The sequence below is a fragment of the Ammospiza nelsoni genome, chromosome 2 (assembly GCF_027579445.1).
Source record: "Ammospiza nelsoni isolate bAmmNel1 chromosome 2, bAmmNel1.pri, whole genome shotgun sequence".
NCBI classification, from domain to species: Eukaryota; Metazoa; Chordata; class Aves; order Passeriformes; family Passerellidae; genus Ammospiza; species Ammospiza nelsoni.
Genome location: NC_080634.1, coordinates 57,294,701 through 57,321,655, shown reverse-complemented (window position 1 = coordinate 57,321,655; position 26,955 = coordinate 57,294,701). Strand labels below are relative to the sequence as shown.

Here is a 26,955-nt window from a genome sequence, read left to right as displayed (position 1 = left end):
ACCGCTTGTGCCAGCCGTGCCCCCGGGAAGCGCAGCGCCAGCAGCGCCTCAGCCCGGGCTCCTCCATGCGCAGGAGCCGAGCCCCGGGCGGGGGGACACGGACCCCCGAGGGTCTCTGCCCTGAGGACGGGGCCACACCGCCCGGGACACGGCCAGGCTCCCACCGAGCCGCGGCCCCTCGGCTACCGAGCCCAGAGGGGGGACCGTCCCGCCGGGAACCCCCACCCGGCCGGAGCCCCCCACTCGCCGCGCCGGGGCAGGCAAGGGGCGGAGGGCGAGGCCCTGCTGCCACCACCTCCCCTCTTTCCGCCCGCCCTGTCAGGCACCGCCTCCTCCTCCTCCTCCTCAGCCGCCTGACAAGGGGACGGGGGCGGCAGCCGCGGCGAGGCAGCAGCAGGGGGTGGCAAGGTAGGGGACAGCCCGCGAAGCTCCGCCGTTGCGGGCTGCTTCTCGTCCTCGTTCTGCTGCGTGCGGGCTGCTGAGGACCGACCATGGTGAAGGTGTCGTTCAACTCCGCGTTGGCGCAGAAGGAGGCGGCGAAGAAGGAGGAGGAGAACAGCCAGGTGCTGATCCTGCCGCCGGACGCCAAGGTGAGGGCGGCGGGGGGACCGACCCTCCGGGGCCCGGCGGTGCAGGGCGCTCCGCTCTGCTCCGCTCCGCTCCGCGCGGAGCCCGGGGAGGGGAGCGCGGCGGGGACGCTGCCGAGCTTTGTACGGCCCTTGCCCGCGGCGATGGCCCCCGGGCGGACCGGGGGAAGGCTGCGCAGCGGTGCGCCCCGCCGCCCCATCGGCTCACGCTTCTAAAATGGCTGACAGGGCGAGCTCCTTGGCTCCGCTTCTGCCGACTCCGGGGATCTCTGTGCTGGTTCCGTTTTTCTGTTTGTTTGGTTGGGGGTTTTTGTTGGGGTTTTGTTTTGGAGGGTTTTTTTGTTAGCCGCTGCAGCGCGTGCACCGCGGCCACCCCGGCTTTCGGGGCCGGCTGCGCTCCCGCAGCGCCCTGGCTGTGTCGGGCCGGCGGTGGGAGCTGCTGTGTGGGGAGAGGGCGGGTCGTGCCCGCCGTTCCCTCCGCTGCCGTTCCCTCCGGCCGGCTACTGGCGAGCTCCCGGACCCCGGATGCTGCGGGGCAAGGGAGAGCTCGGAGGGTGAAGTTGGGGGTTCGGCCGCGCTTTGCCGCAGCAGCGTGTTCGCAGAGCCTGGTGGTTGTGTGGTGCGGAGAACTTCGCCTCGGAACTTAAATAAAGGAACAAAGAGCTGCCTGCCCCCGCCCCAAAACAGCACCCAAACTCCGGGCGCTGCTGTCGCCTCCCCTCTGCGAACAGCAACGGAGAAAAAACAGCAGCGGCTTTTTAAGTTTTTTGCATAGAATATAAAGGTTTTTGGTTGCAATTTCTATGCTCCCGTAATCAAAACCAGTTTTTAATTCGGAGTAGTGTAATTTGCTCTAAGCTCTTTCAGAAGGGAACGAAAACTTGAAAAATGGCCAACACATAAACAACAGTGTCTTGCTGTTTTCATTTGCTTTCACAGTCTCTGGTTCATCGGGCCTCTGAGTTACCAGATTGGCTCTTCAAAAGTGATAGTGTTTATTAATTTCCTAAATCTTTGTGGTGAATTTCTGCATAGGAAGACAGTATCTGTTCAATTTGTGAAGTCCTGCCCTGGTGCAGGTTTTGCCGTGATTTTGATGGGGCCAGGTTCCTCACCTGCAGAATCCGCTGTCATTTCACAGCTGAGGAGAACCAGAAAAGTGCTTCTGGTGACATCTCCCTGATACAGCAAGTGGTTAAATGTCACATTTCCGCTGAGCATACTGCGCTTTCAGATAAAACTGACCAGTGTTTAAGTCTCTAGAGCAGTGTGCCACAACAGATGAGACAGTTTTGTTGCTCAGATTGCCTGCAATTATATGAAACCCATTGGGTGCTGGTATTCCCAGAGGAGTGCTATTCTCTAGGAAGTAGTGGCTTCCCTGAGCCCACATGAAGCTGTAGAATGCCTTCCTAACCCCAGATTTGGTGGTCAGTGTGACACCAAGCACATAAGCAAGACACAAGCTCAAGCTACATGTTCCAGAAAATGGGTTTTTCTTATTACCTCGGAATCCAGACCTGCCCTGGATGATGTTTGTTTCCAGATAGCCTACCAAATTGGGCTTGTTTTTCTGCTACTAAACAAACAAAATACATCTGGCTAATTGTACACTGGGGAACAAATCCTTCCGACCCTGTCCAGATACTGACAGAAGCATGTCATTTGGCTATGATTTCCTTAATGTGGAGCTGCAAATTCTAGCAGCTGAGGATGACATACAGGATCTGCCTTAACTTTGGTTTCCTTGCCTAGAAATGAGACTTGTAAACACTTATTAACCAGGTCAAAAGGCAGTCTGGTCTCACAGTAGCTACTTAAAAGTTCTTGCACTGCTGTCAGGGGATGAACATGCCTGAACAAAGCTTGAAACACTCTCAAAATAGCTTGCTGGGAGGGGATGCTCAGTACAGATGAAAATTCCAAAAACAAACGAGCGCTCTTGAGGGATGAGTCTTTGACATTCTCCTTGACACATTTCTATCTTTTGTCTGCAGATCTGCAGACCTGCACCTAACAGTGTGCAAAATTCTCGAGTAAGCTTTTTTTTGGGCTTTTGTGTTTTAAAGCATCAATAAAAGCAGATCTGGTACAGTAGCGTTGTCTGTAGTTTTTGTAGAACAGGCCGTGCAATCCATGCAGGATTAACAGTAGTGAAACAAGCACTGCCATGTAGCTCTGGAGGTATTGTGATTCTTCAAGTCTGGGAGCTTATTCTCAGATCTTTGGGCGGGGGGGGGGGGGGGGGGGGCGGGTGGAAAGGAACTGAGGGCCCTTGTAAAACTTGATACGTTTGAGGTAAGTGCAAGATCCACTCTTTGAACTTCGCCTTCTCAAATACAAGTGCATTAGAAACAGATCTTCCCCCACCCATCCACAACTTCAGCTGCCTATGCAGCTCTTTGGAGGAAAGGGGAGAAAATAAACCACATCTGACAAATGCATTATTCACATCACGTCGCTGCTGGAAAACCCTTCGCTTCAAATGAGGTTTGGAGGCAGTGTGGGAATGTATATTGAAAGAAAGAATTCTGGTAGACTGAAAAAGGTCACATTTCCAAAACAGCATATATGGAAAGTTTGTTTTCCCTTCTCCTACATTGTTTCTCTAGGAAAATAATTAGATCTGGATCACAAGTGTAAACATGAAAAATATTGCAACATTTTATGAAGCTTTCTTTTATGAACAAAGTCCCGGAAGGCATTCTGGACTGAAGTAAAGAGAAAACCCTAAGAAGAGACTCAACAGAATTGCACTATCACAATTTTATTACCAAGAACTTAAAAATACTTGAGCCAGAGATACTAGTAAACTAGTTGAGATTAATGAATAAAGCCAAATGCTTTGAAATGTCAAGAAAATAAAAATTCACAGGATGAGCTTTTGGGCTAATTCTTTGACAGTCTCATTCTGCAGCTTTTCCCAGCACAGTGCCTTGAAGACTGCTGCTCTGCCATTGCAGGATTACTCTCAAATACATAATCTTCCAAGGACTTAGCAAAGAGCATTTGCAGCTAAAATATGCTGATGACACAGCATAGAAATACTCTGATTTTCCCAGAAATTGCCCAATAACTTCTGATGCAGATACTAATTGGAAATTAATCAGGGAAGGTAAGACAGGAAGAGGCAAGAAGAGTAGGGGATGTGTCACAGAAACAATGTCTTCAAAAAAGGATTTTGCAGAAGGCAGTGGTCTTATGCTTTGGAGTATGTTGTTACTTAAAAAGGACTTGAAAAATCTAGAGTGCTAATCCTGTCTCTGCATAAATCACTGCTCAGGATTATGGCATGTAGTGAAAGTGTCTCCATAATTACTGTAGGCAGCCATTACAACTCTGTTTTTGTTGTTGGGGTGGTACTTCTATGCCATAATTCTCAGCCAAAATACAGCATACTCCCAGTGAAGGGTCTTAGGCCACATTTCATTTTCCATTTTGCTCATTGTCTCTATAATAGGGTGTTTTATGACCCAGTTTCCAACAAACAAACAATGTGCGGTCTTTTAACGTTTCTCCCTACAATAGATCTCTGGAGAGCCAAAGATGGTTCTGAGCACAGCTGAAGTCTTCAGACATTTTATAAAGGCCTTTCAGTAGATTAGGCCTTCCCAAAAATCTTTGTGCCCTCAGTGACTTGGGCTGTTGCTCCCTTCTGCCAGGTTCAGTGGCAACCTTTTCAAACTATTTTTCTCTTTTTGGGGTGCTCAACATGGTGCCTATTTACCACATCCAGCTCTGTGCACAGAAGCTGTGGATTCACACATGTATTGTGGCTGACCATTGGGTAACTGCATATGCAGAGAGTTCAATGTGAAAGTGTAAATGTTAAGAATTTTAAAAGCAGCAGCTTTCTGCATTTTTTCCTTATAAGAATGTTATTACTGTGACCTTTAAAATTAACCTTCTTTTTTTCACTTTAGCTTAATCATTCACTTAACTTTAGCTAAAGCATACTAAAATAGACAGTTTTTAAACACAGAATGAAGGGATCCACCTAAGAAGTACTGATGAGCAACAACTAGTGAACGTGATTTTACTGTGCAGAAAAACCATCAGATTTTGTGTAATTGGTGTTAAATATATATATATATGCAAAAGTTACTGTATCCACTAAAAAATAGTCATAATAGCTGTTTTGTTATTATTTTGCTGTTAGGAAAGCAGGTTTTCCCTCTTTATGGAACATCCCTGTAGCTGGGTCGTTTAGGATTGTCTTGTTTGGTTTTCATTTCTTTTTTTTCTTTCAGGAGTTTCCATATTCCCATTATAGGCTTTCTCCAGCCAAATTTCTATAGGCCTTACACCAGATGCCATTGGGGAAAGAGCAGTCTTTGTATTTTCCTCTATTTTCTGTGATGCAACTAGGTCATTAAACCAACCAGCTTCTGCTATCTGTCAGAGCATGTGGAGATTAAGACATGATTATTTAAAAGAGGCCCAGAAGTAAAAAATCCTAATAGAGCAAATTCTCTTCCTCTTCTCCCAGATGTTGCTAAAATTTTAATGAAAATCCACCAAACTATAGATGAAAACCCTTCAGTTTCAGACACAAAGAGTACCCAGGGCTTGTTCTGTTATTTTATTTGACTTAATGGGTACCCAAAAAGATAAATTAGGGTAAATGGAGTTTTATTGAACAAAATTTGTGTTGTTAATGAGGGACTTCTCCTAAGAAAAGAAGCCTTGTGGCTGATACCTTTCCCTGCATTTTTTTTACATTATGAATTTGTGCTACTGGTTAAGTAGAGCAGCTTCCTGAACATAAGGTAACTGTGGTCTTGAGACTTTTGGCTCCTAAAGCTGTTCCTTAAAGGCTTGCCAGCAATTGAGACAGTACTAGAAAACCAAGATCTCTAAAAGTTTGTGGCGCTCTTTTGACAACCTCTTGCTATTTTTAAGTGAGTTTAGGGATTTGGAATTACAAAATCCAAAATGTGGTCTGGAGGAGGTGGTGTCAACCCCCAGCAATGGGCACGAACCTGTGGGACAGAGGAGCTCTGTCAGTTCTCTGTATCTCACTTCCTTTTCTGTCTCTCATAACCTCCCGACCTGAATAACAAGCACAGGGCTTTGGTTGAGAAATAGAACCATTTCCCAGAAGAATTATATTTAATGTTTCAAACAGGATGTATTCTGCCAGACCTTTGTGATAACTGCTTTGTCAGTTGTTTGTATCATTCACGTTTTTGGCTGACCGAGCAAGAGAGCTGATGGCTGCACCATACAGCTCGTGTGAACTCAGTGCAGGGATGACTACAGAGACAATGGGAATGCTTTCTGCCGTTCTAAATAGTTTCTCTTCAGTTTCCCAAACTTTCACTTGGCTGAAACCCCTTGCCCTGAAAATGTATTCGGAGAAGTTGTTTTCCCCTTAATATCATCGTATGGAAGAGTCTGTAATTAGATGATGCTTTATTTAGTGCAGTATCTAGAAAAACTATCCTGCCCTGTAATGTATCTTTACAGTAAATGTCAGAAGTACTTCTCTTATGTTCACTCCTGTCTTTCTGTGCTGCAATACTCTTTTTGATAAGCCTCAAGAAACTAGTTTAGATATTAACATTGTGTAGCAGTATGAAGAATACCAATTAAACAGAGGCTGTTGAAATGAAGGTTCTGTTCAATGGGAAAGGTCAAGTTAAATTAGTTAATTTCTGAAGATGTGGATCAAAATGAGAAGCTGAGCTTCCCTGTGAAAATCATTTGAAAGAAAATTTTCTTGAAATCAGCAGTATTTTCAAGGGAAATGGTTTTGACTCATTCCATTATAATGAATATTTAATCCAACATGTGAACATGTATTTCAAGGAAAGTTTAATTTTAAAATGTAATGTGTATCTATGTTTTTCTTCTGTTAAGTATTTTAATGAAGTGTTTGCAGCTGCAAATGTAACCTAACAGATGTGGTTTTATAGACTAATTTCTATTTTCAAATCTATTTTCTTTGTTATTTATCTAGGTTTTTCCCCTGATTTTTTCTTTTTCTTATCAGCATTTTAGTAAATATTGATGCTAATAGTCTTTGGGGTGGGGGGTATGTAAGAATGGTAAGCATACTTGCCTCCAGTAATGTTTTCAGGTAACTGTTCTGCAGTTGTGGTTTTGGAATATTTGTCAGCTTTATATGTATTTTCTAGCCAGTAGCCGGTAGCTACAGGCATCAGATAGCTCTTCATAAAAAGAAAATAGCCCTCTCTGTGACCCTCAGGAAATACCTTCAAACACAAACACTGCCTTTTAGAGTCCTAGTAATTTTAAATATTCTTTATTCTGTACTTCTAAAAACATTATGACATTTTAAAAATGTAACTGCAGCTGTAATAAGTGATTATATGTTTTGTTGCTTATTGCACAGATTCCTTTTTCTTTTCCCTATTTTTTCTCCCCTTTCTCCCCTTGTGCTGTGATTGACAAAGGTTAGCATTATCTGCTTTTAGTCTCCTGATCTGTATGAATAATACAACATTCATTTTCTTACTATTTATGTACTGCTTTTTATCCTCAGTGGAAATTACTTTGAATCTACAGATGAAAAGCATGCTAATTTATAAAATTCGGGTATCTGTCCTAATTTTACAGATGTGGTAAACCAAAGGAATGAGATAATTAATAAGATTGAGCTCTGCAATGAAGTCAGAAATGGTTTTGGTGGCAGACATCATGTGATCTAGGTAGGGTTTGGACCACAAGGGACTTACAGAAAAGGACTAGGTCCTTCCTGTGTGATCCATGTGTCATCTGCAAGCAAGGGTCCTCTGTGCAACAGCTGTACAAAATTCATCATGACAAAATGCCAAAGTCATATTTGCCCAACAGTTAGTATAGAGATCCTGCAAAAAAAATAATTTGGTATCTTGTTTGGCCTTTCCATGTAGTGTCAGTGTGTGTGTCTACACAAATATTTTTCTAAAATTTTTAAAGTTAAAGATATATTATTAAGTATGCAATACATATAATTTCATATATATATAAACACATAAAAATAAAACCCACAGGCATTTTAAGAGTAGAGTTCCTTGAATGCAAGTCCTTGGTTAATTTGTGGTTGTCTTTACTCCAGTGTTCAGCAAACTCCTGCTTTGATGGCAGCTTTCTGCTCTTTTGTGGGTACAATGAGATGGTGGAATGACTGTGGAAAAAGAGGAGGCTGGAGAGATCATAACTGGGAGGGGTCAGTGATCTCTGGGGTGGATCTCACATAGTTGCTGAATCACTAAGGCCTGTTTATTTATTTATTTATTTATTTTAAAGGATAAAGCCTACACAGAAATAGAAAAGCCTTGAACTCACACATTTGAAAATGCAGCAGCCTTTGCAAGGTTGTGAGGCCAGACACGACTCGGAGGCTGCTGCACAGTGCAGTGAGCAGTTTTGGGAAGCTCTTGGTGAGGTGTTTGAACGCTGGCCAGGTCTGGGATCCTGCAGGGTGTGGTGCTGCCAGGTGCTGGGCGCTGGAGTGTGTGCTCCACTTCAGACTTAGAATAGTGTAATTGCACTGAAGCTCTTCAGTTTGTTACAACAGTTTTGTCTAGAAAGAGAGCATAATTAAACGTACCCTTCCAAGGTCAGCTCTCCTGTGCTGATACTCATAACTGCCACAATTAAATGCTATTTTGTATTTGCATATAGAATGGTTTCCACTCAGAGAACTGTGCTTGCTGTTCAGGTACTATGCATTCTAATTCACTAATACATGTATTAGCAGAGTGTATGTGTTTGAGGACAGGGCTGCCATTCACAAGAGCCTCAACAGACTACAGTAATGGGCTGAACAAAATCTCATGAGTTTCAGAAATAGCAAATGCCAAGTCCTGTACCTGGAACAGACTCGTCCCAACCATCAGGATATACTGGGCACCACCTGGCTGGGAAGCTGCTCTGCTTGAAAAAGACCCACGGCTCCTGGTGGACATTCAGCTGCATGCTAGTCGCTGGCATCACAGAAGGCTGAGAGCTCTCTGATCCCAAAAAAGACAGCAACAAACTGGTGTGAGTCCAGCAGGGCCACCACAATAGTCAGAGGCTGGAGGTTACGCCCTGTGAGGAGCGGCCAAGGGAGTGGGGCTTGTTCAACCCAGAGATGAAACTGCTGCAAGGAGGACTTAACAGCAGCCTCCCAGTGCCTGGGGAGGTGACTGAAAATACAGTGGTCATAAAGTTAAAAAAGAGAGCTTCTGACTGATAAAAGCAAAATATTTTTCAGTCTTGAGGAGAACTGAATGCTGCTGAGGAAATTACCTGGAGAAGCTTTGAAGTGTCAGTCTTAGCGGTTTTCAAACCTTGACTGGTCAAGAGCCCTGAGCAACCTAGACAGGCTTCAGAGTCTACCCTCCTTTGAAGCAGGACTGCAGACCTCACAAGAGCGTTTTGTGATGCTGGATTCTGCTTTTGAGAGAAACTGAGACACAGCCTTTGTAACTTGCTTGAGATGACATACCATCTGTGGCTGAACTGGGAATAGAGTTATTAAATTCCGAGGCTCAGTGGTGCATATGTGCATGCTAATGAGATCTCTTGGGTGAAAGAGCCAACGCCACTTGGGAAAATAGCCTTGAGAGAAATCTAGGTTAAATTCACATAGCGTTCCATCATACTGATGGCTGAGAATCAGGCAGTCATAGAAAAAAAGAAATTTCAGATATAAGAATTGAGCAGGGTAAGGGAGAAACAGGGACTGGAACAATCAAGGTCAAAGAGATAATTTAGTATTGATCCATTTAAAGTGGAATAGGAACATTCTAAGTTCCTGTTTTCAAACACTGATCTCATTCAGGATAAAGATGAAAGAAATACTTCATTAAAGTTATAGATTGATTTAGTGTAGTTTTTGTGGGTATGGTGGAATGTAAGTCAGTTGTAGGTCAAAAAGTGCAGATAGGTAAAGGGTTTATTTTGGTAATGTTTGAAAATGAGGCATTTTTCAAAATTGGACAGTTTAATGAAAGGCCATGTTCAGTATTCTGTAACTATAAAGGGTGTGGTGATTTTGTTTTCTGAAAGCAAATCCATTCTGAAGAATGTCCCATATGACTTCTTCGGCTTGAGGGTTTTTGTTTAAAAAATTAATCCCTCTTGCCAGATACCTGTGCAAGCTTTCCACCTGCATGTTTTGGTCTATCACTTGCAAACTTGCACCAGAACACTTCTCTTTCCTTTAAATATGTGAGAAAACTTAAGTGTGGAATGCAGAACAAATTTCTGTCATTCCAGTTTATGAAAATACGTAGAAAAATTCAGCAACATTAATATATTTTCTTAATAAACCTGATTTTCACACTGAGACATTTAGAGGCAAGACATTTTCCAAATGTTGTAGGTTTTGTTGAAGTTTTTATGGCAGAGAGTGGGGAGAAGGCAAAAGAATCATAAAACTCCAAAGCGAAGTAAAGGATGTGTGGAGCTTTATTACTTGTCTAGCACAGACCCAGCACTCCTGGAAGTCTGATTTATTTTTTTTTTCCTTAAATGAAGCAAGTGGTTAGAGTTTGTTAATCCTCATCCTCTATAGTATTAGTGTTACTTAAAAACTGTAGATGTGTATCACAGAATGGCTGGCATTGGAGGTCATCTGGGCCAACTCCCCTGCTCTAGCAGCTGGTTGCTTGGTACCACCTCCTGCCAGCTTCCGAGTATCTCCAAGGATGGAAGACTTCACAATCTCCCTGGGAAAGCTGTGCCAGTGTTTGGGGTCATGCAGTAAAAGAAGTGTTTCAGTAGGAGTACAAGATGATGTTAAGGTCCTGTGGTGCTGATAGCTGTACAGAAGGTGACCCAGGAGGGCAGTCCTTGCCCTGACTGCAGTGAAAGCACAGGCCAAGAGGCACAGGAGTGCTGTGCTGGTTGATGTGGCAGACCAAAGTCCTGTGGCCATAGCCCAGCTGCTCTTCACCAGAGCGTGGTGATGAGTGGTTTATCTTGGTGCAACGGTGAAGGGAGGAAATGGAGATAAGGTGTGCCCAGTTACTCTGTGTGTGGCAGATACCAGAGAGCTCTGCTTTGGGTGGGGAAAGATGCAGGGAACATAGACATGGGATAAGTGCTCAGAGAAGGAAGCTGGTAGAGCTTGAAATTGGACAGAGAAGAGGAACAATCTGGGGAACACAGTTTGAAGAAAACATCAGATACAGTGTGTGGTTAGTTATACACGTGCTGTAGACAGCCTGGGATGAGGATATAGCCGAAAGTGCAGGTGAATCACCTGAAAAGAAGTCTTTACCTGGTCTAAAAATACAACTTCCAGGCCATTTAAGTACCCTGTCACTTTCTAGTTCATGTAAGACCAAAGCTAACAACTACTTATCTTAATACTTCTCCAAAATTTAACCAAAACAGCAATTTGAATAGTTACAGGCTTTTTCCTTCCTTACCCATCCTCTTTAATTGTTGACTGCCATCAGGGTTTGCAGTCTCTTATCTCAGAAATGAAGGCAGTGTTTAGGTAAATCAGGATTACTCATGTTGGTTGGGAGTTGCTGGATTACTCTTCAGTACATGCTGCTTTTGTGGTCTCTCACATAGCTATGAATGAACTGCTGATTTCTGTCCTTAACCTTGACTTTACAGTTGTAATTTTCCTTTACTTCTTGCAGAAAATTTGAACTCTTCATGTTCTAACATATTTCTGAGTTTTATTTCTTGCTCCCCTACTCTTGCCTGTTTCCCAGCTTTTGTTCTCTCTTCACCTCTGTCTCTCCCAATACATGCAGCTGCAGCTACCTTCCTGCCCACCAGCTCTCATTTGCCTTTTAAGATGATCTTGAGCTGGCTGTTTATACTGATGTTTTTATTCTGTTATAGTTACAATGTTTGAACAATGAAATGAGTCATTTGACTGACACTGAATGTTTTAATAAAACTCCCCCATTATTTCATCAAAGATAACTTTCAACCAATTAAAACAACCTTGGACTTTGAACTTGTAAAGCTCCTGGAATTTAATTTCTTCTTACTTCTGGATTTCCTAGTGCTGTCTAAAAGATTTTGTATTTACAATACTATTTCAAAGACCATATACAGATAGGAGAAATAGAAGAAGAGGTTAATAGTACCAACAGCCTAATGGATAACTCTAATTGATTTATCCCCTTGGTTATTCAGGCTATGTGACTACAGTGAACAGCAGCACAACTAATGTCATGTTTTCATGTTGTTCTTTAGGCAGAGAGCCTTTGGTCAGATGGACAAATCCCTGTCTGTCATGACAGAAGAACTGGCACTGCTGGCACTGAGGGGTTGCCATGTTCAGATACCAACTGCATATAAACAGCCACAGCTTGTTTGCTGGACAAGGGAGAAATCTCTCAAGCATCTATTGTATTTAGAATGTTTTTTCCCAACTAGCAAGTTGAAAGATGATTGTACTTAAAATTTAAATTTAATTTTGTTAGTAAGCATAGAATTGCTGTTTTAGAGGCAGATCAGTATGATCGCCTTCCAGATTCGCAGCATCTGCCAAGTGAGGAGTCTTGCAAAAGCCTGCCTTAATTTCCCATCTGCAACAAGTAATAAATACAATACCAGGCTTGGAGCAGTCTTCAGGCAGGAATACCATCGAAGGAATGCAGAGTTCTTTCTAAATTAAGTTCATTTTAAATTAACTTTCTTTTGTGAGGATTTTCTACAGACGTTGTATTTACAAGTCAGAGCAGGCGAGCCCGACCAACAGAATTTAGTTTGTACAGCCATTGGTCAGTATTTTATTTAAAGACTTTTTAGCTTCTCTCATTAAAAACACTTCTAGGGAGTGTCATTAACTTCCCTTCTTCCCACTCCACTAATTACAGCTGCAGTTGGTCAATATTTGCCTTCAGGAAACTCAGTCTGTCCCACAGTGTTCTGTCCATCCATGTGAGCTAAGTGGCACACAGAGGACCTCGGAGGAAAAACTGTTCTGAATAACTTCCAGCCAGTTTTACCCACATTAACTGTAAGCTTTTATATATGTGTTTGTGTATATGTAATAGATGTTATTCTCACATGCATAATTATGGACATTTTGTGTATTATGCTGCAGACATTTTTAGTAGTGTTTGTAATACTCAGTAATGCTCTGCATCTGGTTTCTCTGTGGATCAAAGACTGTTCATTCCAAAAGACATTTTCCCCTCCCATAATTATTTTTATTGCTATCTTAATCTATTTTTAAATTTGGGACATTATCTTTTGCATAGCTGTCCATCAGTCATACAGTATTGTGGACTTCTCACAGCATGTTGTTCATCATATCTGGTTTAGATAGATGTGTCCTTAATTTCTGCAAAAAAACAAGGTCTAATAATCTTCTCACTCATTTTAATATGAGCTAGACATATGCCTTGTAAGTTTATAGAATGCTTTACTTTTATAATGTTAAAGCAATTATATTCCACTATGTACAAAAAGCCACAAGGGGAAAATCTAAGTAATTATCAAGTCTAATTATACACATTTGTGGCTCAGCATTGGAGCGTCTTAGAATACATTTGTGATATTACCCCAAACTTGCATTTGGCCATTCTAAAATACAGCATATATTAAAGAAAAAAAAAAGTAGCATTAAAATTGAACTGAAAAGAGCAAGAGAAAATACGGCCACTAGCCATTAATAACTGCTAGTGTTTGCAGGTTTATGGGGTTATTAACTTTTTCTTTTTTTAATTTACTAGTATTTTCTTTTTTTAATTAACTAGCAGAACAGTTAATGCTAATTGTCATAAAGATGTTCTTGTGCACATCTCTCTGTAGTTGAGAGTGTTCTGATAAATAGTTTGTGGTAGCATTCCCATCTGAGAAGTGTTTCATGGTTTTAGTAAGAAGGCAGAGAGCAGTTTTCCATTCACTGCTGTGGTCACCAATAAAGGGACCTGTTCTGAAAACTGCACTCAACTTGTCACTTGTTTGTGAGAAGACTCTAGATTTGAGTATTGCTAGTCTCAAATAACAGAGAATTTAATACTTCTTTTCTATCTGAAAGGAAATTGTTACTGCAGAGCTTAGAGCTTTTCAGGTTGGGAAATCCTGAACCATTTAATTTCAACACTGTAGGATTTAGTGTACAAGTGGCAGAGAGATGCTTCTGTTTCATGTCTTATCCATGGGAAACAGGCTAATCAAATGTTTTCCAATTAGAACAATCAGCTCATCAAGGGAAACAAGCCAGTTTTGGGCCTGCATCCAGTTCCTCTTAAGGCATTTTGCATCAGAGATGAATTTTGTGGCATCACCTTAAGGCTGAGGATTCACAAGGGAGCTGAAAGTACATGGGGCAGGGATGAAGCAGAAGAGAGGAAAGAAGGGGACCAGGACAGTAATTATTTATTACTGCTCACAGAAGTAGAGAGGCATATTTTTAGAGGTCAGTCTTCACCTCAAGTACATGATGCTTTATTTTGTGAGCTACCTCTGGCAGTGGAAAGCTGGCCTAGAGAAAAATTAGTCATTGAGGCTGCAGTCTCATGTTGTGCTCTGGCTTCAGAAGTCAGCGCTGCTGCCGGGGAACAAAGTGCAGTTGTAACCATGTGGGGAGAAGCGCTAATTCAGCACTGTCCCTCTTAGTGGGGATCTGCTTTCACTTAATGGGTTTTTTTGCAGAACATGAGTCACCTGGAAGGAGAGTGATTATCCATTGCACTTCCTTCTTTTGCAGTGCAGAGGGTCAGATTTTTATAGCAAGGGACAAATTATTCTTTTGGGTCAATACAGCCCAAACAAAGCTGTTATGGCAGCAGTGCAAAAGCTCAGGGAGCTTAGCCATGGGTCAGCTACCTATGTAATTTGGCTTCAGTAAATTATTTATAATATTTTAATTTAAGCTGGTTTTAAACTGCTTAATAATGTACTGAATTTTCAGGCTAGGAAGTCAATTCTTTGTCCTCTTTCAGTAGCATAAAATATTTTCAGTGTTGTCAGTTTCAGGTTCTACCTGTGCTGAAGTGCTGTGCTTTCATTCATTCTCCTAAGCAGGAGCCTAAACTGGGCTTGAACTCTTGCTGTGAATTTAGTGGGCTGTTTTTGGCAGGCTGAGGACAAATCAATGATAGGCAACTACAAATACAAAATAGCTTAACATGCCACCACAAGGGACACCTTCAGAAATAATAATGATAGCCTTTAGCTTGTGGTAAAGGATAAAAGAGTTGTATTAAACCCATTGCTTACATCTCATGTATCAAAGGAAAATTATTTAAGGTAGAATACTGATAAACTTGTCTTTCAGGTTCCTCCTAGCATGGTTAAAGAGTAAAAGTTACTTTCTTTTTTTCTGATTATTTTGGCTGCTTGGGGAAAATTGATCTGACATTAACTCCTATTTCCAGGTAGGTGTTCATACTCTGTGTGCCTTCCTCACCATTTCCCAGGTGCATGTTTTCTTTGTCTTTCTGGACTTACGAAATAATGGAAAAAAAAATGGAAGAGGCGGTTATTCCATTAATGGATAATTCTGGTTGAAGTTAAAAAGGTGTGGGGGATGAAAGCAGGTCTAGGAAAGACTAAAGATACTGTTTATATTCTTCAGTAAGAAATATTTTGATATTGTATTCCAAAGGCAGTTTGCTATCCCTTTTTCTGGCATTAACTTGGAATGGTTTGAGTACTGCTGTTACAAAAAGTTTCAATCAGGTGTCCTATATGCTTTGAAATATCTAGGGAAATAGTTACCTAATGATACAGGGCAACATAAAAATAAAAATCCTTGGTTTACCTGGTTTAGATTTATAATTGAGATGATTTATAGAAGAATCCACAGTGACTCAACGTGACCTGAGAGTTAATTAGATTAGTATGGGTATTATATCCTATTCTCAGTCTTTGCAAAGAGCCAGGTTAAAAATCAGCCATCCAGTAATCCTGTAATTTTTTACACTGAATTCCTTAAATAATTGGTATTCTAAAAGTGTTAAAAAGTTGTTTCTTGTCTTTACATTGTGTATTTTCAGTCCACAGCAAATATTATTTTGCTGATTTCACTTTGCCTTGTGATGCATCCCAGAAGTGTTGGTTTGAAGGGGCCTCTGGAAGTCATCTGCTGCAGCCTCCCTTTAGAAACAGGATGGTTGCCAAAGCAAGATTAGCCATGGCTTTCTCTAGTTGAGTATTGAAAACCTCCAAAGATGGAGATTTCACAATCTGATTTACTGTGGTATTTAACAAGGTAAAGTAAAACAAAATGTGTGAAATATCTTCAGTTTGACTCTAAATATTACTGAATCAGATTTTGGCAGCTTTTGCCTGGGAGAAGCTGCATTGCCACTTCTGTATGAAAGGTAATTGCAGTGTACTGTAAAGGTGGGTTTCGTATCACTTAATTTTAGCTGCATATGAATTAGGTACCTACTTTGTTAACCAAGGAATTTCCCTCTGTAAGCAATGAAAAGAATTAAGTCCCTCCAAAATGCTACTTACCCTTCTCTGGAACAGCTGAGTCATTTCCAGGAAGTGCCACTTTCTCCCACATTTACAGGGAGGATCCCCTTTCCATTTGGTGTCAGACTTGCTTCAGCCAGATAAGGGGAATTCCTTCCTAACTGGGCCAAGGCAGCTGGGTACTGTACCTGAACCTTTGTTCAAGTGGGGTATCATCTTAATTAGCAAATGCAGCAAAAAGACCCAGCACATCAGGCAGAGCACTGACTAACAACTTTGCCTGTCAAAGCCTTCTCAAGCAGTTCTGTCTTACTCTTCCTCAGTTTTCTGGGTGGTTTTTTGTTCATTCAGTCATAATGATTTTGCACCGTCGTCCTTCTACATTATTGTTTTGTGGTTGCAAAGGGGTAATGAGTTTCTTTGTGTTTATTTGAATTCAGATGTTTTCCCAGGATTATCCTGGCTTAGAACAGGGTAGCTCAAAGTTGGATTTTTTTATTTTATCAATATATTAATATTATTGTTATCGTTATAGTTATTGTTGTTATTATTTTCTTTTTTTACTTTGTATATGAGTTACGCAAACAGGGGAGAAGAGAGCATTGTAATGTGGCTGATAGAGGAAAGATTTTGCAAGCAGCAGTTTATTGCTTAGGATGCCTGTGGGGACTGCATGGTTATGCAAACTAGTGCCCTAAAGGGGAAACATCCTGTCATTCCTTCACTATTACACGAACAGCAGATAGAGCAGAAAGCTTCCTTAACAACAACTTACAAAGCATCTTTATATTTTTTTCATTCCCACCGTGGCTATTCTGCCAGCCAAGTTGTGGTAAGGGTTGTTTTGTTCTGATGGAACAACATAGGAAAGGATATATTTTGCTGCTCTTACTACCTTTGATATTTTGTTGGTTCTTTGGGTTCACTTACATTGCACATACTAAGGTAAAACAGAATCTGACCTTTCTGAGTTGACTTCCTTGCTCTGCTGTTGTTGCATTGAGGTTGCCTGAGAATGAATATTTTTCTGTCTGCAACCTGGGAAGTGGCTCACTGTTTATTATTTGGTATTTCAGGAGATTTTGTTACATTTTTCTCTTAAGTCTCCTGATCTAGTCAGTGATAATGGCATTAAAAGTACAAGTTTTACTAAAGCTCAACTTAAACAGACTTGTTTTAAATTTTACCAAATAAGCTAAGTTTCTAAACACTTGTGCTAATGTGCATACAGGCTTTTCTGGTGGGTGCAATGATTGTATTTGCTGAGCCTGAAGTATGTACTCTTTTACCTGCCTGGGAACAGTGTGTTGAAGGTCCCTCTCTGGTGCCTTGCAGGACCCTGAGGATGCTGTGCCTGTTGGACAGAGAAGGGCCTGGTGCTGGTGCATGTGCTTTGGACTGGCCTTTATGCTGGCTGGTGTGTTCCTGGGTGGTGCCTATCTGTACAAATATTTTGCATTCCAGGTAAGTCACATACTCATTATGAGAGGGCTGTTTTTCGCTGTGGGAAGAGGAGCAACAGACTGTTCTTTCTATGTTAACATTTAGAAGAGGAGGAACAGACTAAACCAAAGGAAGTAAACTATTTTTTCTTTCCAAAATTTCATATTTTCTAAAGGCTAGAGTTTTACCTTCTCTAAAGTTACCTATCAGCAGAGGAGGGCAGAAGTGAAGCTGGCAAATAGAAGAGAGCAACAGTTTTGAAAACCTCACTTTGCAGAGAAAAGATTGTATCTAAATAGGACTTGGGTTTAGGAGCCCCAGTGGTGTCCCAGATTTTTATCTACTCTCTTTTCTCTTTTGCAGTGCCAAATACTGGAGGTGGATTAACCCCTTGAAAGCCTCCTTGTTTGATCCCAGGTTTCCTAACACATGAGGCACTGCTAATGTGCAGGAAAGGAGCTGCTTGTGAGAGCACCGTGGCGACTCTCTCCTTCCCTAGCCTCCACGTGGATAAGAAATATGGGCCCTGCAGGGGACTTGGGAAAAGCACAGTCACTGTGGTTTAAACATGCCCTGTCAAGTCTAATCCACACTGACAAGATTAGACCTCTAACAAAATGTATTTTCAGTCTTTTAACAAATAGCACTGCTGCAAGAGGAGCTCTGTGAAGGCAGCAGTGCCAGGGAAATGGAGCATTTACCTGAAACATGGGAGATCTGAGTTAAATACTGTCTCCCTTGGGGGGAGTTGTCACTGGGCAGTGCTGGATGTGCTAGGCTTTTGCCCAAATGGTGGGAGCACGCCCTGCCTGCTTCAGAAACTGCTGGGTTTGCAAGATCACAGAGCCAGAAAGGGAGAGGGTAAGCAAAACATGACTCTCTCTAGCCCACTGGTTAGAGCACCTAATTATAAGGTAAAAAATCACGTTCTTATCCCTGATAGCAGGACTGTTGCTTTCCCCCCATTTTAGTAGCTGCTAATGTGGAAAGCCAAGTCATTAAACTTCAGAAATTCTAGCTGAACTTGCAGTTTGGAGTCTATTTGGCTATCACATTAACCAAATTTACAGGGGATAAGTAAGTGTTGCAAACGATGATGCTTAAACAGCACAGCTAATCGGGGTGGGTGTATTAACGAGCTGAGGAGCTGAAGGCCGGCTGCATTTCTAATGCACATTTCACCCGTGCTTAGCACTGGACGCTCCACCTTTCACCTGCCAGTGAGGTGAAACTGAAAGTGCCATTGAATTGAACCTGTGCTGCTGGTTAGGAGTCAGATCTGCGTTAAAGGAAACATTCAGGAACTGAGCTGACATTGCGCTGAAGACACATTTTCAATGAAAAATTTTAAATTGATGGCATGTGCATATGCAGAGTTCCATATTTCTAAAACTATTTGGTGTGTAAATTTGGTACATGGCTTCCTCTGACTCAGAACTGTATTTTACACGTAACTTAGGTAGCCTGCCACCTGTTCTGTGGCAGAAGGACACAAATTAGTTATTCCAATTTCTCTTTTTACTTTTTTACCTCTTAAAACTGTTCAAAAGGTATTTTAGAAATTGACTGTCCAGACTCTTGAAGTCTAGTAAAACTAAGCAACTTCACAGAATAATTGAGTTTGGAGGGGAAGTCTTGATGTCATCTAGTCCAACACACTGCTGCAAGCAAGACCAAATTTAGACTTGCTTTTTGAAGGTGATTTGGATGACCAGTTTTAATGCTTTTATTTGTAATTTTGACTTTTAATAATTTAACTGTTTAGATTTGACTTAAAATGTAATAATTTTACAGTGAGATAACAACAACATCAACAACAAAAACAACAACAACAACAATAATAATAATACACATGCATATAGATATAGGAACTTCATGGTCTTTCTAAAAATACATGGAAGACTGGATTTTAAGAATCTTCTTTATGGGATCCTTGAATTTAAACAAAGAACTCCCTCTGTGTTGAGTGTAATTGAGGTTTTAGCCATGGTCCTGTTGTTGATAGCAACTGGCTGCTGCTTTGGTGTATGAATCAAATTAAAGGCAAAAAAATTAATTTAGTCTGACAAGTTTTTCTTCAGAGAATATTACTTTTAAACTTCTACGTTACTGATATTTTTGTTGTTGGGTTGTTTACTGTTTTTAGCAGGGTGGCGTGTATTTCTGTGGAATAAAGTACATTGAAGATGGCTTAAGTTTACCTGAGCCTGGGGCAGAGGCTCAGACTGCTCGCTACCACACAATTGAGCAAAATATTCAGATCCTGGAGGAGGAAGATGTTGAGTTTATCAGTGTGCCAGTCCCTGAATTTGCTGATAGCGATCCTGCTGATATCGTCCATGACTTCCATCGGGTAAGAAATATGTCTGAAGAAGTTGATTGAAAGCATTTAAAGCTTGAAAAATGTTCCCCCTCAGTCATCCTGATAAATGTACTCATTTATTTTGGTGGGGGGAAGCAGAGGGGTGGAGGAGGCAGCAGAAATGTTTTGATCAGCAGCAGGCTGCAAGCAGTTATTAACTGGGCATAAAGTACAGCACGATAGAGTCATCATCAGCTGGTGTGTAAGCCACCTTTTACAAACACACTTCTGTTTCTAGAAAGGGAAAAACCTTGGATCTGTTTGCTCTCCTTAGTATGAGAAATGGAAAAGAATATTGTTCTTGCTCTGCTCAGTCCACTGAGCCAGAATTTGACCAGCTGCTGTGGTGCCAAGGGAAATTTGGAAAGGGCTGAGGTAGCTTTGACATTACTTGGAGGGGCTGATTGCATCTGATGTCACTGGGTGTGTTCTCCTGGAGGTGCTCTCCTAGCATGGCTCAAACCCCCAAAGCAGCAGCAGAAGGACCATGGAAAACAGCTCATTTTCCAGATGCCACGGGAAGCCAAAGTTTAATTTCTTTGTGCACCACCGGCTACTATGATTCCTAGAGACACTGAACTAAGGTTTCAAAGCTATCTTCCTTTTTTGGAGAAATAACCTTGATTGATAGGAATCATGGCAATAAATTTCTGTTAAGGCAGTTGACAGGGCTACAGCTCTCAGTGTTAAGAGCAGCTGCAGAACAATTAGAAGCCTTCCTCTTCTGTATCAGCATGGTTGGAGCGGTCTGATGGCAATGAAATGTTGTACAGCTGGTTTTCAGGAAGCTAAATCTCTGTGAACATTTGAAGACTTCACTGAACAGCTTTTTTTAAGCTAAGATGAAAAAGAATAGGGAAGTGTCCTATTTTTTTATGCAAACTTTGGAGTTTAAAGTGCTATCTCTCAAATATTCATAGCCAGATTTGGAGGAAAACATTGCTTGCTCAAGCTATGTAATTCAAATAGTATTTCAGAATATATTTAGGGACCTTCTGTTAAGAGTTAGAATAAAGACTCTAAAGAGGGAAAACTAGAAAATGAAAAAAGAAAGCAGCATCTAAGAAGCAAGGAAGAACAATATAATATTAAAAATTTACTTTTGGAAGTAATAAGTTCAAGGCTTTGCTCTAAAGGTCAGTGCAAGGGTCATTTGCCATAGATATAGCACTTGCTCCATGTAATGAGATTAGCTGCACTGATGATTGCTGTCCTGGCATTATTTTGACTGCTGGCCTCCTGGTGCTCAGTATTTTATATACATACACAGCCTCAGAGCTTTCAGCAGCTAGAGATAACATCTTCTTTAGCAAGAACAGGTGCAGTAAAACACAGCTCAGTGAACAGAGCTGCAGGATTCATCAGGGTAATTCCCTGAGCTTTTTATCAAATAGTGGCAAATACTGCAGTTCAGGTACTGTATAAAGATAATAATTCAACTATGAATAATCATTAACCTTGCAAATCAGTCATATTTTTGAACCTAAAACTACTTTTGTTGCATTATCTGTAGCAATTTTTTTTCTTTCTGTGTTTTGTTCTTACAGCAGCGTTTCCTCTTTAGACTATAACAAAATATAAAAGCATGAAGATTAGAGCCAGGTTTTTGTCCTGTTGTTCCACAATGAAGGCACTAAGCATAAATGAACACTGTTCTTGTTTCCATAACAGCTCAGGTACACCTTTGTAGTTTCCTTTCATGGTGCATTTGAGCTCCTCATCACCTGCTGCCTTGCCCAGATCCCTGTTGAAAATATAAACTCTCATCAAGGCTGCCCTTTGGTTGTACTTTTACTTGCCCTTAGATTGGAGTTTGTTGGACAGACTTTACAGTGAACAAAAGAATAATTTGAAGAACAGTACAAGGCAATAGCAGTTCAGCAACATCTGTTTGACAGTTTTCTGATCTTCTTGGTTTTTTGATTAAAATAAATGTTTTCTCAATAGAGACTCACTGCCTATCTTGACCTTAGCCTGGATAAGTGCTATGTGATTCCTCTGAACACTTCAGTTGTTATGCCACCAAAAAATTTCCTGGAGCTGCTCATCAATATCAAGGTATGATTAAATCATAAGTAATTTGTTCTTAAGACAGGAACAAGTATAAGTTTTTTTGGTTTTTTTCCCTTCTGCAGAACTCTGACATTCACAAAAGGCACATGATCACTAGAGGTCTTTGCAAAGAGAAAAAAGTCTGTAACCTACTTAGACAATGATCTACAATCATGAAGGAATCATTAATTCAGAGGAAGGCAAAAAAATCTGATTTTCTTTAGTGCTACAAATTTGGCTGACAAAACCATGTAAAAGTGATGTAGCTGGACTCTTTGATAGTAGTCTGTGTTTTTTAATTTGTAATCCATTGTGACTGAGGTTTCTGTAAAGCATGTGTGCACTGGACTAAGACTGGTTAGCTGAAAGGCATGGAGTAGATAAGCCTGGGAAATGCTTTTTACAGGGGCATTGTTTAAAGCCTGGGGTTGGCCCCCACTTCGATCCAGGGCTTGAGGGTGCTGCACACGAGATGTGTTGGATCTGCTGTGCACTGCACATAATGTGTGCTTTCCATTGCTGATTTAGGTAGTATTTGCCTTGGGTTCTGGCCTTCTGGTTTCTTCACAGAACAGCAAAACAGCCCAGTGGGGAAGAGAGGTGATGAAATGTCGCTAAGATTTGCGGAGAATGTTTTAATATTCTACTGGGCTTTTGTAACTTTAGAACAGTTACATCATATTTGGGTTTGCATCTTTCAAAAAAGGCTTTGGAATTAGGACTCCAGGAAGCATTTTAGCCATTTCTGAGTGGTTTGTATGTATAAATAAATTTCATGTGAAAATTTACCACAAGTAAGTCCTTTGATGCTTTTTTGCTTCCTATTTTGAGACTGGCTATTTAACCACATTTTCATTTCCTGTACATAAGGATGATGTGGTGTCTGTAAAACTCAGTGACCCCATTTTTTTAACTTTGTCTGTGCTGTTTTCTTTCCATTTTTAGATCACACAAATTCCACTATTAAAATCTGTTAATTTCCTACTTTGTCATTAGTACAGAATCAAATATGCTTGGTTTACAAGTAAGAGGATAACCAGGCATCACACATTTAACTGAAAATCCGTGCAAAAGCAAACAATTTTGATCATTGTCCCCAACAGTGGATGCCCTAATTTTATGAGACATCTGCTTAATTCTCATTGTATTAACGAATGCTGTGGGCATTTGATGTCACAGAAAATCAGGCTAAATGTTTGTAACTGGAATTTGGAAAACTATGCTGCAGATACATAAAGTGAGCAAATACTGACCTGCAGTCACACTGGTTACACCAGCAAAAAAATGTATGAAATGAGTGTGTTAGTTTCTTTAAAATGAGCTCTGAATACATGCAGAGGGCATTTTATGTACATGGTGGAGTTCTGGGCTGTTCTGGTGTTTAAGAAACACCATAATTTTAGCCTAAAGTTCCACATTTCTGCATATTGATACAGTTTGCTTCAGTGTGCAGACATGAAGGGCCTCCTTTGTTTCTTGGGGAAACAAAACTGAAACCCAGATATATTTGCTCATCCACCTTGTTCCTGCTGCTGAGACAACTGGCTAATTTTAACTGTACACAGTGCACAGGATGTCTCAAAAATGATGATATTTGTGGCTATGCTGGATCCCAGTGCTGGGTAATTGCCCCTGCAGCAACTGGGCAGAGGAGATTCCTAGGAGCACTGAGTTTCCTCTCCTCCTGTCCCACCCAGGGAGAGCTGAGAAGTCTGGGTCTGGGGTGGCTGGGAGGTCCTGTGGTTTGGAGGGCATGAGCCCAGAGTGCCCTTGCAGGCTGGTCCCCAAGGCCTCAGCACTGCTGCCCACCCTGCCAGTGCTGGGTGCTGTGCTCTGGCACTCTCTCAGCACTCCTTCCTGAGAGTCGAGAGACCAGGAGTTAAGATGCAGTGATTTGCAGAGATTTAATTACAAAATAATGAGCGGGATAATTTGGGAGAGTGATGTTTGCTAAGCTGTTACTTAGAGGAAAAAAACTTGCCGTTGTTTTCCTCACAATATATAGTGAAGAAAATATTCATAGTTTATTCATTCATGCAAAATTTAAAGTGAATTTTATGCAGTCCTTTCTTTACTGGGAATAATAGCATTTAATCAGCTTCTCAACATGTCACTGGAGCTGAAAAGATGATCTTGTTTCACAGCGGAAATTTGAAGTTGTTTATTGTCACTAAAAATACAGAGATCTTTCACAACAGAATCTGAATTTGTTTTCACAATAGCTGATCATTTTATTTTTAAAAGCAAGGACACCCTCTTTACACTGCTATAAATTAGAACCACTCTTAACAAGATTTCTTAGTATTTTTAAAAATGGATGATTATTTAATAGCAGTGTTAGAAAACTGGCTGGCAGCTAAGTCTGCATCTTCAGCCATGTACAGTGAGGTGTGCACAGAGCCAGATTCCTCCATCATTTCCTCTGTGGCAGAGTAATACTGGAGGGTCTAGAGAGGGCTTGGAAAGCCTTTGTATGTCATTGTGGCTCTCCCCTTTTTCACTGTATTGTCTTGGAACACCTGATGTCCCACTTTGGCTTCACCATAATAACTCACATAACTTACAAATCACCATAATGACTTACAGGGATAGAGGGTCTCATGTTGGCTTTGGTTTGAGAACAGTGACCCATACTGTGAATAAGTCCAAGGCTTTCTAACCCTATGGACTGCAGCTGGACTGTACTGCAGCTGGCCTGCTTCATCAGCAGGAGTATCTCCATGTGGATCAGGGTTCTGCCAGCTCCTGCTTGGGAGTTGTTCCCATTTAGGTCTAGTGGGCTGTTACTAATTAAGTGAAAACTTTGGATGATAATTTCAGAACTGGCCTGTGACAGTGGGTACAGCTAGAAAAAAAAAACCTGCTGAAGGCTGATGTTACTGTAGCAGGACCTGCAGTGGATGTTAGCATCAATGGAAGTTCTGTGACCTTTTTGCATGTAATTGTTACATGTTTCTGTACTGTAGTGAAGTTTACACATTTAGAATGAAAGTAAATGGATAATACATATTTTTAAATAATTCAAAGATACGTTGAAGAAAAACACTGGAAAGCATTTCTTGTGTACTCGGACCACAAAGAGATGGTTTTTGACAGAGCTGTTACCATTTTGTTCAACAGGCTGGAACATACTTGCCTCAGTCCTATTTGATTCATGAGCAGATGATTGTTACTGATCGCATTGAAAACGTGGATCAGCTGGGATTCTTTATTTACCGCCTCTGCCGTGGCAAGGAAACCTACAAGCTACAGCGCAAGGAAGCCATGAAAGGTAAACCCTCCTCCCATGGTCTGCTGCGTTAACAAAGGCTTCAGTGATGCCTGAGTGTGTTCAGAGAAGGCTCTAATGAAAGCAAGGCTTGCTTATTGCACTGACCAGCTCTGTGGGCCTGAGTGTGTCTGATATTTTCTTGTGTAGGTGTGCAAATAAGTCATGCCATGGTGCAAAAGTGCTCAAGGCCCCAGTGACCTAGGAGTGCCAAAATGTGTCTGTGTGTGTGTGTGTGGGTGTGTGCATGGGTGTGTTTTCTGGAGCTCAGGCTTTCATTGATGCTATTCTTCAGTCTTGAGCCCTAAACCACACACCCTACCTCAAAACAAAGAAAAATCTTTCATACAGGAGAAGCTTTAGCTTTGTAGTCCACATGCAGAATTGCAGCTTCTTTTTGTCATTAAAGCCATCTATACATTGTTACGTGTCTTCCTATTTGTGTCAGTGAAATGTCAATAAGAGCTTGTCTTCGCAGGAAAATTATAGTGCTTGGTACTTTTTTAATGGAAAAATGGCTGAAAAACATTATTTGGAAAAGTCTTGAAGAGCTGTTAAATACTGCCTTAAAATTTGCATTCAGATGGTACTTGGATTTGCTTTTTGGTGGTTTGGTTTTTTTGCTTTTAGGTTGTTTGATTTCTTGTTGTGTAATCTGCACATGGTGTGCAAGTGCACACCAAAGCAGTTTAATTGCTTCTGTCATATTGTGAGACCTGACTGCTTGGGAAAACAAAGAGAAGAAATACAATTTATAAAAGCAATTTAGATTGATGTTTGAAAATGAAAAGGTTTTAATAGCAAAATCCAATTAAAAATTTAGTATGTTTATCCTGTAGTAATAAATGTCCCCACAAGCATTTTTACAGATGTACAGAAAGGGAGATTGGGAACTGATCTGAGTTAAAAACTAGCCAGTGGGGGGTTTTGGCAGGTTGGTTTTCACTAAACCAGTACTGGGATTTGGTTCACCACACTTTCAGGATCATTCCTGCTAATTGATTTTCTACATCTGAATGTGTGCCTCTGTGTGTTTTGTTGGAGGGGAGGGTTGGAGAGGGGTAGTTCTGATTTCTTGTGGCATCTTATCATAGCAAACATAAAACTTCTGCCTCTCATGTACCTCAGCCCTTCATCTCTTGACACTCTGTTGTTCTTTCCCAATACAACAGGAATTCAGAAGCGTGAAGCCATCAACTGCCGAAAGATTCGACACTTTGAGAACAAGTTTGCTATGGAAACACTCATCTGTGAACAGTAATGAGGAATAGTACTGTTACAGGAGGTTTAAAAAGTACAGTATGACCCCACCCTTTGTATTGTGTGCAGTGATTATTTTTTAAAATCTTTTTTTTTGTAAGTAGTGGACAGGGCTTTCTTGCTGAACATACGTTCCATACTTCTCATCTCATGATACATGTAAAATCAGTACGTTTCAGTTTTCTCCTTATTTTCAGGTGTGGTGTTCTTCTTATATTTGAATAGGAATTGTATAAAGACTTAGTCGCTAGTGCATTTCATGTGAATCTCAAATACTAGGAAGAAGAAGAAGAAATCTTTGAAATATTCACCAGTTTTTAAATAAGTAAAATTGAAAAAAATTATTAATGTACAAATGGACTGCAAGAGCTACTTCTAACTGTAATATTACCTGCTATATAGTTTGTTACAGCATATAGACAAACCTGTATTTGACTCTCCTAACCAAGTGCAATTTGTTTTGTTCTTAAAATATTGTCATATTTACCTTTTTGAGATTGATTTCTGAGTAGATGTTTTAAAATGGCATTTGCTGTAACAATCTTCTAGAAAATTAAGAAGTAACTTATGTTACTAACTTGTATATAATCCATGTATGTGCAATGGACAATAAACCTTATAAACCTGTTTGTCTAAAA

The 26,955-nt window shown here is 40.9% G+C and overlaps 1 protein-coding gene across 2 annotated transcripts; it reads left to right on the top strand.

Moving 5' to 3' along the window:
* Positions 1 to 335: 335 nt before the first annotated feature.
* On the top strand, positions 336 to 26,955 carry ITM2B (integral membrane protein 2B). Of its 2 annotated transcripts, none has more exons than XM_059494034.1 (6): positions 336 to 590; positions 17,268 to 17,396; positions 19,525 to 19,728; positions 21,685 to 21,795; positions 24,910 to 25,060; positions 26,230 to 26,955. In XM_059494034.1, the coding sequence occupies exons 1-6, from the start codon at positions 492 to 494 to the stop codon at positions 26,316 to 26,318; spliced, it is 783 nt and encodes a 260-aa protein (XP_059350017.1). In that variant the 5' UTR covers positions 336 to 491; the 3' UTR covers positions 26,319 to 26,955. The 2 variants fall into 2 exon arrangements, with proteins under 2 accessions (XP_059350017.1, XP_059350016.1); XM_059494033.1 differs by having other exon boundaries at positions 19,522 to 19,728.

Coding starts and splice junctions, on each gene's coding strand:
- ITM2B (XM_059494033.1), top strand. CDS start 492: ATGGTGAAGGTGTCGTTCAACTCCGCGTTGGCGCAGAAGGAGGCGGCG. Junction 17,397..19,521: donor ACAAATATTTTGCATTCCAG/GTAAGTCACATA, acceptor TACTGTTTTTAG/CAGGGTGGCGTGTATTTCTG. Junction 19,729..21,684: donor TCGTCCATGACTTCCATCGG/GTAAGAAATATG, acceptor TTTTCTCAATAG/AGACTCACTGCCTATCTTGA.